The sequence below is a fragment of the Pogoniulus pusillus genome, chromosome 10 (assembly GCF_015220805.1).
Source record: "Pogoniulus pusillus isolate bPogPus1 chromosome 10, bPogPus1.pri, whole genome shotgun sequence".
NCBI classification, from domain to species: Eukaryota; Metazoa; Chordata; class Aves; order Piciformes; family Lybiidae; genus Pogoniulus; species Pogoniulus pusillus.
The window spans coordinates 15,018,279-15,032,347 of record NC_087273.1 but is presented as its reverse complement, the minus strand read 5'-3'; the positions used below and the strand labels follow the sequence as shown (position 1 = coordinate 15,032,347).

The window sequence follows — 14,069 nt, the reverse complement described above, 5'->3', positions numbered from 1 at the left end:
AAAGGGAAAACAGATATCCCACTTGTCTGCTTATTCCTCCAAGCAGGTAAAGAATGACCAAATGCATCTGTCTGAGCCACAGTGGGAATGTGGTCAGCTTCAGCTTGTCATCCTACTACCACCTCATTTCCGTTTGCTGTCCAGAAGAGGCTGCTGGCACATTGCACTCAAGTTGGACTTGCAGAGGAAAGGCACATGCTGAGGCAGTTAAACTTTGGGTCTTGCTGGATAGGTAAGGTTTGCTCTTTCCCTCAGGAAATGACTGTTTTGTGGGACTGAGCAGCAGGCTTTTCAGCCATCTGTTTGGGTTGGTTTACATTTGGTTCTTTGTATTCCTCCAACTGTTCCCCTGTAAAGTTTGTTTCCCCTGCCTTCTTTCCCACCCCAACACCAGGTTTTGAGTGTTTCAAAGATTCCCTAGTGTGATATTAATGCTTCCCACTGAGTAAAGCTACTCTTGATGGTGTTTATTTAAGCAGAGTTTCTAGGTGAATAGTTACACTTCCATTCAACAGGTGAGAGAGACTGACTACAGAGGCAGTCTGAGTTTCATTTGGGGTCTTCCCAAGAGCCCTGTACCTTCTAGCATAGGCCAGACTTTGAAAGGTCTATTACTGCTCACAAGAAACTTTTTCATGGTCTGCTGACTAAAGCCAAAGCCTTACTTGGGTAACCCCAGCAGTGCAATCCCTCTCAGAGAGACAAGGCAAGACCATAAATCAGCTGTAAGAACCTCTGTCAGACTTTTATTCACGCTTTGAAGGGCTTCTACTGGCACTATCAATTCTTAGGAGAGGCATCCTTTCATCTTCACTCTTTGAAATGTTTTTGAGGGGTGCCACTCACAGCTGCCCAGGAAGGGAAGGCATGTGACACATGTAGAGATCTGAGAAAAATTACATACCCATCACTGCTTTTCAAGATGTATTGCTAGATGTATGCCTTCAAACCTTGTCCTTTACATCCATTCTGTATTTCCACCTCTTGGGCTTAGAAGAAACAAGAGGGAGGAACCTGCTGTGTCCTTCAGGCCTGGTCTCCTTGAGATGCTGCTAGAGCAGCAAACAGTCAGTGTTGCCCGACTACAGGCAGTTTGTGATGGCAGCGTACATTCGGAGTACTTACCTGGAGGACCTACAGCTAAGAAAGGTCATGTTTCCCATCCAGTGGGACGTGTGATGATAGGCTTTGCCAAGGGCATTAGGTGTTAACAAACATGAACTGTCTTGAAGTAAGCAGCATCTCTTTGAGAATCAGAAGGCAAGAGCATACCATTTTCTGTGGATGGGATAGGCACAACTGCCAGTAACTAGGGCCTGTGCTGTTCCTTGAAACACCCAGACCTTTCTCCTGCAGCCACAGCGAGCCTGCTGATACCTGTAACTAGCCACATGAATTGCTTAGGTTAACCATGAAAGGCACTGCACTATTTGCAGTCAAGTGTTTATGTAGAATTCAAACCAACCAACTACTGCAGACTCTCAAACACTGCTGGGCAAGGCTACTGCAAAAATGTACAGCATTTATTCACAGACAGACAAAAAGGCACAATTCTACTGAATAGTTTAACAAAAAATACAGCTGTCTTCAACTAGGTCTTTATAAATACTTCAGAAAAGGGAGAAAATAAATACAGGATTGGGCCATGTAATATAAAATAGTCATCTCTACATATACTTTTTATTTCTATCTGCTTCTCTTCATGCACCTTTTTAAATTCACTTCAGCTGAATGGACACCAAAGCTAGGCACATAGTGAAAAATCTTCTGTACAAGGTCTTACAAACGTCATGACAATTGTCTCAAATTCCGGAAATTAAGCTTTATACACAACACCTACAACCCTTCATTTAGATTGGAGAGAGTTTATAACCTAACAAATGGCATTCCAGGCAACTCTACAGAAGTTCAACTAGCCTACGGTTTGACAGAACACACCGATCGCAGCCAACGGTCTCTTGGTCAGTCTGCACAAGGAAATGCTTACGAACAGAAACTCAGCAAGCTCAGCCTCTATCCCAACAAAATACAGGGGTGGGTTTCTATTGTCACTGCTGTACCTACAACACCTCTTCTGCTGAGCGCTAAGCAGGGGAGACAAAGCTAACCTACAGAGCTGGTCACACTGCAGTCCTCTTACAGGTTTGTTTTGTTTTGGTTCAGCTTAACTTGAAACTTGAGAAAGCTTATTAACCTAAACACTGGGGAGCAACACGGGTAAGGCATTAATTCTGCACAACGCTAGCATTCGTAATAGTGCAAATTAACAAGGGACCTCCTTCGGACTGGCTTGAGGTTCAGTCTTTACTTAGAATCTTAATTTAGATCATTCCAGCTATGGCTTGACAAACAATTCCCCATATGGTCATGAGCCTCTTTCTTACAGGAAACAGCAGTGCCTGTCTGGAAGACGCTGCTGCATGTTGAGTAAAACTTACCTGCATTTACCTTTTGTCTCTGCTGCTGTGTGAGATCAGATAAGGACTTTTAACACATCCCAAGGGTGACTTAAGTTGAGATTCACCAGTGCCCTGTGTGACTTTCACCTCTCTAAGCCATGCAGTTATTCTAGCTTCTTGGGAGCAGCAATGGTGCTGCATAAGTGTACCACCAGACACAAAATTCCCCTTTCTCACAGAAGATTAAAACTTCTGAGCACAGAAGGTTAAAACTTCTGAGCTTTAAAACAAGTGACAGGGCTGCACAGCTGAAATACTTAGATATTTAAGTGATAACTTGCATAGCAAGGTAAGTCTTAGAAAGCCTTTTTCTCTTTTTTTTTTTTGATAGAATCCTCTGGAAGACACAGTTATGGCAGAGTTCTACTGTGTTATCAATGCTCCCTGCTCAAGAGGCAAGGGTCTGACATGAAAAAGCAGCAGTCATAATGACAGGCTAGGAGTAGGAAAGGGGTAGGGGAAAGGGGATCTTTACACCTGTCTGTGACACACTGCTGCGTTGTCACCAGTACATACCTGACTTGGCTCTATGCAGAATTCCAAAGTGTGCAGGCTCCTACATTCCACATGTGCACTCTGCTCGCTACAAGGCCGTGCCCTAATGACCTGCTCATATTATTGCTCATCACTTACTCGTTATTGCCGTTTGCAATTAGTAAAAAAAGTTCCCTCTTCCATCAAATCTAGTCCAGATTTTTTTTTCTTCATTTGACTGTAAAGAGATAATCACAATTTATTGCCTTTCCATTTTATACTACTTAAAAATATATATTCATTTTAAAGCAACCCTTTAAGCATTGTAAGCCTGGCTTTCCCAGTACATCCCAGTAGTGCATACCTGGCGGGCTTTGGGAAATGCTAGTGACTAGTGCCTTAGACTTTCTCCGCTGGAATTGTCCTCATACTCCTGGCAGCAGGTGACTGACTGAAGGGTAACAGCTTATTCCACGAGGGACTGTAACCCACAAGCCTGATCCCTTCTCAGACCTTTTGAGAGTCCCCTCTGTGCTCAGTCTGAGTCTTCTGAGGCAGCTGCGCCCTGATCTCTCCCTTCCTCCTTCTCCAGTATAATGTCCTAGTTAGATCTGGTCATCTTGTAGGTGTATCTACATGTAAACTCTGGAGCTTACGGAGAGGGTTTGAGCTGCCATCTCTGCTCAAAGTGAATGCAACAGAAAACATTCTTCAAAGGGAGGAGAAAAACCTGCCTCCATCAAAAGAGTGACCACTGGTGATGGGCTTTAGCAGTGCAGTACGATTTGATCCAATACACACTAGTTACATTGAGAGCTTGTGCTTTTCCAGAAGGCCTGGTAAGGAAGGAAAATTTTATCAGTGCTTTTTAGCTAAAATGATGAACTTTTTAATAGGTTTTTGAGTTACTTTAGTGTTTGCCACAAATTACTTTTTAGTAGTGATGTCATTTTTCTGCTTACTTGGGAAAGTTGCAAATAAAGGAGATTCAAACTTCTCATAGAACTGGGGTGGGGCAGAGCAGGGGGAAAAAAACCACCAGCTTCAAGTGCATGTAAACATGTTTATACAGCTCAGGAATAACGTGTTACCAATTTGTCAGTCTGCAGCCTTGTCTAAGAACTCTCCTCTCTCACACCAATAACTAATATGGAGTTGGCTTGTAGGCAGTGACTGTACTGACCACAGTGCTGAGACCGTGTCCTTGTGTCTGGTCAGGATGCCAGGATGCTTCTCCTAATAATGTCTGTCCTTCGGCTGATAGTGCTGCTTGGACTGAGCCTCCGCTGCCTGCACTTTTTCTCGTCCACTTCAGTCTCTGAGTCACTCATTTCAGCGTCAGGGACGTACCCATCATTCTCGCTGTCAGGCTTCAGCTTGCTTTTGGCTCTATCCTTCGGTGAAACTCTGCCCACAGCCAGATAGGGGTAGCTGGAGTTCTGGCGGCAGGTTTCCTCTGGGCCCTCACCCTGCTGCTGCCTTTCCCCCTTCTTTGGAATTCGGAATCCGCCCCAATTTTTGACTGGGCTGGTGGGCGTGGTAGGCACTTTAACTACTGTCTGATTAGAGTTAACTTTGACAAGACCCCCGTTGCATTTAGGCACTATATCCCTCCTCGTGCCAGGTGCTGACCTACCACTGGAGTGGTTCACAGCCCTTTTATTTTCTGATTGCCTCTGAGAGAGTTCTGTGGGTCTCAGTGGTTTGTGGTTGTGTTTTGAAGTCTTTTCCTTGAGCTCTGCCTTGATCATCTCACACCGTGGATGATTGTCTCTTTGTTTTCTGTGGTCTGGTATAACTAGGCCGTTTTTCTGCTGTGCTGATACAATCCGTGTGTCTGCAAAGGTCTTGTCAAGGTGTAAAAAGCCACCCGGTGCTGCAGCACCTTCCCTCTGGCTGGGCTGCCTCGGCAGAGATTTGCTGTCATTCCCAGCACTGCTTCTTGCTCTGTCTCTTTTGTGTGGTCTTTTCAAAGTGTGGCTTAGAGATGTGCCCATCTGTTTCCTGAAGAATGCAGAATGCCATTTCAAATCCTCTATCTTGGGGGCATTGGGGCCCAGAGATGGACTGTTGAACAACACCGTGTTTTCCATTGAGGAGAATGAGGAAGGCACACCTACGTGGAAACAAATCAAGTTCAAGCCTATAACTTCTGCGTCTGGGTGAATACCACATTTGAATGTACCAACTCTAACGCTGTCCCCATGCCTAACATGTTCTTTAGGGCTAACAGGTATTTGGTAGCAATTGTGGAGCTATGTCATTGTTCCACACCACACTGAGTTCTGTGTGGGCTTGAGTTCCCTTTAGCCACGCTATACTTGCCCACTCCTGTAGCAAATACACATCCTAGTGCTGCTATAGCCACTCCTCAGAGAGGGGGTGGGAAAAGGAACTAGTGAGTGGATCTCTTTGATGCCATGTAAAATACAGCAGGTAAGTTACTGAACCTTTCAAAGATAACAGTCAATGCAGTAACTTTGAAGGCACTCATCTTTCTGAGAGATTACTGTCAATGAGATTAGGCAGAAAAAAAAACCATTCTGTTTTAAAAGCAGGGTGCTGCCTTTTCAGATTTGAGCTCTTTAAACAGCCATCTATGATGCAGAGAAGCACAGGCAAACCACAGGCTTAGGAGGTACCATATGGCATTTGAATGTAAGTCATGGGCTCCTGTCATAAGGAGTCATTACAGAATCACACCGGGAAAGATCTGTGGCAGCCAGCATTCAGTGCCCCATGGACAGGAACACTGACTTACCAGTTTCTATAGCAATGTGCCCACTACTAGAGCTGCACAGGCTCATCTTTTATTCTGATATGCTAACGCCTGGTGGCCTACACAAGGTTTTAATGAGAACAAATAAGGTCCTGGGTGTCCTTCAAAATTAGTCATTAGCCTGTAACCAAACCTTTCAGTGCTTGTGTCTGTGGCCTTATGCAAAAAAGGTAACAGTGAAGCATACCTGAAACTCTTTCTTGTTCCAACTGCTTTGCGTAGACATTAAATATCTGTTCTTGAACTCTGCAGACAGATCTCTTGATTTTTTCCCTTCGGGTCACCATGTAAGTGAGGTTACGCACCTAAGAGGCAGCAAGGTGATGAGTTTTACAGGAGTTGTGTGCCTGTAGTGTTGTTAATTCAGATGAAGCGCTACACAACATTTACACAAGTTAGCAATGTATTTAGATTTAACCTTCCTCAGCACATTTCTTAAATACCATTTAACTGACAGATTTATTCCCTCCGGTGTGGGAGGGCTACAGCACAACAGTAGCTTCTGTGAACACCTGAATGACTTTTACCTACATACACACACAGAGGAAAACTAGGAAATGCTCACGTATGCCCAGTGTTTAATAGCCTCACACCATTTGCTTCACGAGACAAAACAGAAAATTATCCTTACTTAATAGCATGGAGGTGTGGATCAATGAGCATAGGATGATGCACACAATGAGTAAGAATAATGGAGTAGTGAAATACTACTATAAATATTACTACAATGAGGGGTATCCTGGCTTTTCATCACACTTAAAAATGGAAAGGATACATACAGAGTAATTTAAGATCCAGAGAACAAGGTGACAAACTCAACTTATTTAGCTGATCAAAGGGAAGATTAAAAGAACTTGAGCACATGGAGCAGAAAGAAATGGACTGGGGAACAGCTCTCACACCAGGCAAGAGAAGGGTCATGGACTGGAAGCTGAAACTAGAAAAAAAGCTTGAGAAGAAAAGCTGCAGCAATTCATTAATTAGCCATCAAGGTCCTTCACAAAGGATGCAGTAGCTGCATGAACACCTGCTGCCCTGACTCAAAGACTGGACAGCATTCTGGGACAGAGGCTCCAGCCTGAACCAGGTTCTATACGTGGCCTATGAGATCCATAAGCTCTATGGAGGTGAACCATTTAAAATCATGTCAGTACTTCTGTCTCTAGCATGTCTTAAACTCTGCTAGTTAACAACAACAACAAAAAAATCTGGTTAAAGGGTCAGATGTACTTCAGCTCAGACATCAAACTGATGCTGCCGAGCTGTTCTTTACCCACTCGAAACCTAATTGAGTGGAATTTCAAGTGCCTCACAAACCCACTACAGACAGTCCTGTGAAATGTCATCCTACTATGCTGTGTCAACAAAACGCAGATCTGCTGCAAATCAGGGCATGTTTCATCTTTTTCTTCTTGCACATCAGATGAAAGGAGCAGAAAAAGCCCTTAAAGGCTAAAATAGATGCAACTGGGGGTTGCAGTCCAGGCCTCAGCAAGCAGTGTTTATCAGTAAAGCAGTGTAAGCAGAAATGCAACACTGCAGTCAGAAGCCAAGGATGCTGCCCTGTGAGCTAAGCCTCTCTCTGAAAAGGGCAGCTGGTGTGCTGCGGGAATCCAGCAGTAAGGGTCTCTTCTGACAACACAACTTGGAGGCAAGATGCAGCAAGGGGCACAAGCCAAGCACTGAATGCGTCCCTGGGGACTCGGCTAACGCAGGCCTGCACACCTCCCTGAGCGCAGGCACTGCCATGGCTTACCCGCTCTAGATCCTGCCGGAGGTGCGTGAAGAGCTGCAGCCTTCTGAACAGCACATCCTGCTCCCGTTTAGCCAGATTGTCCTCTTCATCCTTCTTTGGGGTAATCAAAGGCTTATTGAAGTTGGCTTTTCTCTTCAGCTTCCAATACTGGTAAAGGAATTCCACTGGCTCCTCAGGCAGCCGTAGAGCTTTAGCCACTTCCAAAGACTCCACAAAGGTATAGAACTCATCCTCCAACTGCTGGAGCTTCTGCTTGCGGAGACTGACCCTGTGAGCCTCCTCCTGGTTTTGATCCATGTTGTGGAAAGTGTCCATGCGGGTAGGAAGAGAGCTGTCCTGAATCCCATTCCCATTCTCCTGTCCAGGACTCTCATTGAAAGTCTCATCATCAGTTTTCTTGGTGGAGCTGTGCTTGGGACAGTAGGACTTAAATTTCACCTCATCGTTCTCTGCCAGTATGGTCTTCATCTCCAAGCCACGGTCAAATGCACAGGTGACATGGAAGGCTGTTCTGCAGTTCTTCACTGAACACTACAGAAATTAAATTAATCAAATGAGTTTAAGAAGCCACAGTGCCCAGAACTATTGGAGCAGTCAGGGCTGCCTAGGAAGAGCAACTCTGTCACCATGCTCTGCTGCTGAGCTGCATATACTTCCTTGCTCTTTAATTAGGTTTAGTATTTGATGCTCTTGGCCCAGGCTATGACCAAGTATCCCAGTGGGACAGGAGTAGTTAGCCTCTCGCTGCTGAAGGACCAGCAAAGCCCTAGGAGCAGCGTTCTTATCTGAGCCACTCGTGCCAGGCCATGTTACACAAAGCAATACATCCCCCCTTGGACTGCACCCGCATGTCAGGGAAGGGAAAACATCTGGGTGGCTCCAGGCCAGCCTGGTACTTGTAATTAAAAGTCTTTCCCAGCACCTGGACCTAGGCTACCCAGAAGGCCTCCACCAAGGGGAATTTTCATTTTGCCTGTTATCCCAATTTTATAAATGTGAACTATTAAATCACTATCAATTACTACTTCACTGGCTGCAGCCTCCACCTGGGGGATCAGAACAGGAAATTCATTTTTTGGTAATTTTCCTTCCCTCCTAGTGAACCTATCCATCATGCAGTGATGGGCACTAGTTCAGCTGATGTAGCACTTCAGCTCTGCTATACGTAGCCTTCCCCTGCCAAATGCTGTCATAGCTATTGCTAGCCACAAACTGGAAGGTTTAAAATCGATACATGTATGTACACAGACAGAGTCATCTGAATCAACTTACACCTCTGCCTCCAGCAGAATCTCAGGTGGAAATGAATGTTAGTGCTGCTAACCAGGAGGCAACAAATGCATGGCACTAGGATGTTCATACATAACTTTGTAAAGAAGAAAATCTCTCTTCAGGTTTTCCTGCTCAGGTTGACTCATCAGCCAGATTGCATACAAGAGTGCTTAAACTGCAGACATTTCAAATGAACATCCTTTAATAAAATCAAGAAATTAAGAAATACCAAATCATCCTTTGCCCTTTCCACTCCTACTGACCAAGAGGGCAAAAGTGGTCCGCCTGGAACGTCCAACAGGACAGAAGAGTTCTTTAGTCACAGTTATCTTAGCATGACTAATGTTCTACTGGGAGAAGAGGGGAAAGCCTACCACACTGGAAGGAAACCTGCTGAACCTGGGAGAACCTGCCTGCTGCAGCTGCTCTCTGCCCAGCAAACACACACTTCTAGCTGCTGTGCACACCCAGGAGGGCTCTGCAGGATCTCTCTCTCTCTTAGGTCATTCAGTTAATGCTACTTCCCTTCCACTGCAGTGCCTCCGTATGATGTACTTAAGTCCACAACACAAATCTAAGTATTTCCCACACCAAGATTTACACAGCTCCTGCAACATGCCAGGCAAAACTTATTTGTTGTCTCTCCCCTGTTATTTCAAAGGTAGGGCTGTCTGAAGTGGCAGATGTAATGCCTGCAAGTCCTCACTAGAAGCAGAGAGGTGGCATAAGAAGAAATATGGAAGGACATTTCCCTCTGCCCTGCTCACCACCATACATAAATACTTAAGTCTTCAACTACTATAAGTCATCCCTCAGAAATGGTCTGGAGAATGGACAAAACAGTTTCAGCTACCTTACAGCAGAGGAAAGGACAGCTCTGTGAGGAAAAATTACCATTGCAAATTTATACACTGTGGACAGATTTAATTTCTTTACTTAATGTTTACTATTTTTTGTATTCCTTAACGGGGAATGGACTGATAGGCTTCACTGGAATTGATCCTGCACTGCGGGTGTACAAGTTCTGGCAACCTAGACAGATGACTTGGAGCAGAGTTAAAAAGGAAATGGACACAACCTACATTTAAAAAGCACAGAGATTTAGACTCTCTCAATGCTGCTCTTACCATCATGGATCCTGTAAGGTTAGGTGAGCCACAGAACAGAAAGAGCTCTACTTCTTCAGACTCCTTAAGAGATAGTAGTGTCTTCCTATCCATCTCAAGGAGCTTTCTGAGAGCCATTTTGTTCAAGTATGTGAGGCACTTTGAAGGTGCAAAGTGGTTACCACAATACGAAGCTACATTTTAGTGTCTTTTCCTAACACAATCGCAGCACTACCCCAGGTGGGTCACCTCTCCCTGTTTTCCTGTAAGGTAGATGAAAGTTTTCTCATCTCATGTATCAGGAAACCAAGTGTCCCCTGCTTCAAAAATCTGGGGCTTGGCAATGTGTTTTCCCAATATTTCTAGATTTTAAAATTGTTCTTAAAAGGGATTATTTAACATTTCTGAGCGATTTTACACTGTAAAGGATCTGCAAGTGCTTTACAGCTAACAGCCCAATATAAATATGGAAGTGAAACCACACTGCCACTGTGCTCTGGTGCCTATCAGTTCAGTTATTTAACAGCAACAACTCACAGGCTGCAGCGCTGAATCCAACTCCATCTGAAACTGCAGGGAGGATTTCAGAAGTATGCAATGAGACAGGCTGGCACTGGCACAAGAATGTGAGCTGCTGGTATGAAACATGGCTTTCTAGTGCTGACATTATAGGTTATTTATTGCATAAGGAAATAATTCTCTTTTTTTGGAACTATTAAGATGATACCTTTGTTTTGGTTCTGCCCCATCTTGCTGCTTTGGGCACTCACCATTCCTGAGCTCGAATGAGTACCAGAAGTCAGAATGGTAATGGGGCACTGCTGTTACAGCAGTGTGAACTGGGAAACCCACACCCAGGAGGGTTTTTTAGCCCTACTTAGGAACACCAAGAGCTCCTGAATTATCTACAACCATTGGAGGAAATGAGGGTCACCTCCTCAGCTTGTGGCTTATTCAGACCTCAGGGCAGCCAGTCAAAAAATCTGCTTCTTTCCTACTGCTTCAAAACCGTAATACTAAATGATCAGACATTCTCCTTAGCAACTTAAAAGCTCGACCCACAATAAAACAGTTAAAGAAAAAATAGTTACAGCCAGAACAGTCCAAAGTTACGTGGTATCTAGAGTGAGAAGCTCAAAGCTACATCAACGAAAAGTGTTCAGTTCCACTGACTTGGACATGTTCAGTACCACGAAAATTCAGGTTCTTCCAGGAAACACTCAGCTCCCCCAGAGGTAACCAACTTGTCTTAGAAGTCACTAAATAGGCATCAGCAGACAGGCTGCTTTCAGCAGTCAAGCTTTGCTGTCGCATGTCACAGATCACAGAAATGCAGAAATTTTCCTCTACTCAACCACACCTACATTTTATTCCAAACTACTAATATGTGTGTCAGCATAGCAACAGATCAGGAAGTTTTAGGGGATGACCTGGCATTATCATTAAAATCTTCCTGGAAGTAAGGGCACACCAACATCCAAAGGCACTGTGTGTGAACTGACGTCCTTACTGACACACAGGAAACCAAGCAAAGCGTACTGAGGGTATATATTTTGCCTATCTACCAAGAAGTGACAGAGCAAAGCACGTGGGTATTTGTTCCACTCATTTACCTGTATAGAAGCTCCAACCTTTTCATTACAAAGACTGCACACCAGTGCCCATCTGCTGCTGGGAATGTGAGAAACCTTTGTTATAGGCTCCATTTTTTCTGGGCTTCCGATGCTCACCTAAGAAAAAGGTTAAAAAACACAGTGGCTATTACATAATTTTATCAAAGATATGAAATTTCTTGTGTGCACAGCAAAACAAGCACACTGCAAGTTCTTGTTTGTAAGGAATATATTTAAATATATATATATATTCCTTTTGTTTTTCAAAAACATCACTTCCTCACTGCATGAACAGTTCCAAGGTGAAACTCTCCAATTTAAAATTATCATGCAGAAAGAATACCTTTGAGACCCCACAGGAACTCTGCCACATCTAAACCTTCCTGATTCAACTTCAATGTTCCACTTACAAAAGAAAATTGCACTTTGTGTACTTGCTAAATGAGTTTTGCCAGCAGCAAAGGCCTAATTTCTTGAGGCCTAATTTTGGTTGGCAAAGGTAACATAATTGCTTTCTTTACAGATGATGTTTCAACCTGCCAGACTTGGCATCTGCCTGAAAATCTTGTACACTGTCTTCTGCATCATATAGATGCTACACTCAGCATAGCAGCACTGCCTCCTCTCTAGGGGTGTCCAAGGCCAGGCTGGATGAAGTCTTGAGCAGCTGAGTCTAGTTGTAAGGCATCCCTGCCCATGGTGAAGAGTAGATGATTACTAAGGTCCCTTCAACCTAAACCGTTCTATGATTCTAGGAACATGCACTAGGTTGAACAAGTGTCTTTGACAGCACCTACCTCTGGGATCCACAGGGCACAGCTAACGTGGACCCATTTGGTGCCACTCCGGGTTGGCTTCATGGCACCACCCTTCTTTGGACACAGCAAACACTTGGGCTGGACACCGAGGGCACAGGTCCTACAGAGCCAGCTGCCCTCTGGCACCTTCAGGATCCCATAGCAGGCCTGAGTTACCAGGTACAAACAAGGAAAGAAGGCAAAGGCAATAACCTGTTACTTCTGGGCTCTTTACACATAGCATGTCACAACTCTCCACATTTTCTTTGTGGAATAAAATACAGAGACATCAGCCTGTGCATGGTCCCAGGGTGCTTTCATAATCCTAGCCAACCACACCTTCCCATCCTTCCTCAAACACATTATGCCACAAAAGCAGCAGAAGTCATGCCCAGCTGTGAGGCAAAAACTCACTGCCCATTTCAGCTGGGAACATGAAGGATGTGTTTGCCAGCCCACAGAGCAAGGAGACTCCCCCAGATGTCACTACGAGCAGATAGCTTGGAGGAAGTGCAGTGTCAAGACTACCCTGAACATGAACTGGGCCAGAGGTAATTCAAAAGGGAAGAACCACAAATTCAAGTGCTCCACTGCGCAATGCTCAGTGTTATTCCAAAGCATTGGGGGTTGCTTCTTACTTAGAAGCAGAAATGGTAGCTAATAAAGACCACTTTTTTTCAGACCCTCGTCCAAATTACTGACTGTTTTAACCCTCTCTCTTATGTTTCAGCTTTGTAGTCGTCAGAAACTAAGGATCAGACAACTACCACAGGTCTAAACATGTCCACTTTCCTCTGCAGTATGGATGTGTCTTCCTCACTAGTACAAATGCATGAAATGCATTGCTCGTTCACTGAACAACAGAGGTTTCCCAACACCAAACTTTTTGAAGCTGGGGACGAAGGACAGGCTGATAGCAAGGTACCTACCACTGTAAGAGACATCCAGGGAAACATGTGCTAAAATTGTATCTGTTCTTTCATGCTAATAAGACTCCTTAACTGCCATAAAAAGGTGGCACATAATAGTGCTTCATTAGCTCAGGTCAGTAGGTTCTCCACTAAATTGACAATAATAAATCCATCCTGTGACCCTACTGATTGCCTGAAGCATCTTTTTTCCCCTCCCTGCTGAGCCTAAGTTGCTGATACTCAAGATGTATTAGCTCCACAAGTGTAAGGAAAAGAACAGAACAAGAGAAGTGAGTGGGTGAGAACATACAACACCATGCACGTTTTGGGGAGGCGATTCCCCACCTTCCAACTTCTTCCACAAAGACAGAATACCACCCTTTAACCCTCTTAGCACAGATACATCTAGAATTACATGTAATAATTCTCCTTCTCAACTACACAATTTCTGAAGTCATCTTACAACTCAATGTTGAACTCTGCAACCATTTAACAGATCAATGTCTGTCACAGGGAAAAAAATCCAACTTGTTAGCTTTGATGGTTTGGAAAGGCTTTTGTCACCATCTCTACACCCTCCCCATCCCCCTGCCAGCCATACCTGGTGCACACAGATATTGCATTTGTCACAAAACACCATTTCATTGCCATCTTCTCCATCTGGAGACTGGCAGACGTCGCAGACAACATCTTCGTCATATTCAATCCCAAGTCCTTCTTCCGTCTCGATAGCATGATTCATGTTATCATAGCATCGCTGTTCAAATCCCTCTATCACCCTTTCCATCATGTACTCATCCAGCTCAGGCATCCCTGGGAAAGAGGAGATGTTATTTATTTAAAGAGTGGTAGTCCACAACTCAGCTTCTTTAACAGCTGGCTAGATACAGCCACTCCCTACA

General features: G+C 44.4%; 1 protein-coding gene across 2 annotated transcripts in view; it reads right to left on the bottom strand.

The window, feature by feature from the left end:
- Window positions 1-1,502: 1,502 nt before the first annotated feature.
- Window positions 1,503-14,069, bottom strand: part of JADE1 (jade family PHD finger 1) — a 74,732-nt gene continuing 62,165 nt past the window's right edge. For both annotated transcript variants that reach the window (XM_064149984.1, XM_064149985.1), the window contains exons 6-11: window positions 13,769-13,980; window positions 12,257-12,424; window positions 11,460-11,576; window positions 7,469-7,999; window positions 5,900-6,017; window positions 1,503-5,049 (exon numbers count right to left, since the gene is read on the bottom strand). In XM_064149984.1, the coding sequence (XP_064006054.1) occupies window positions 4,148-5,049; window positions 5,900-6,017; window positions 7,469-7,999; window positions 11,460-11,576; window positions 12,257-12,424; window positions 13,769-13,980 (2,048 nt within the window). In that variant the 3' untranslated portion in view covers window positions 1,503-4,147. The remainder of the gene's footprint in view (window positions 5,050-5,899; window positions 6,018-7,468; window positions 8,000-11,459; window positions 11,577-12,256; window positions 12,425-13,768; window positions 13,981-14,069) is intronic.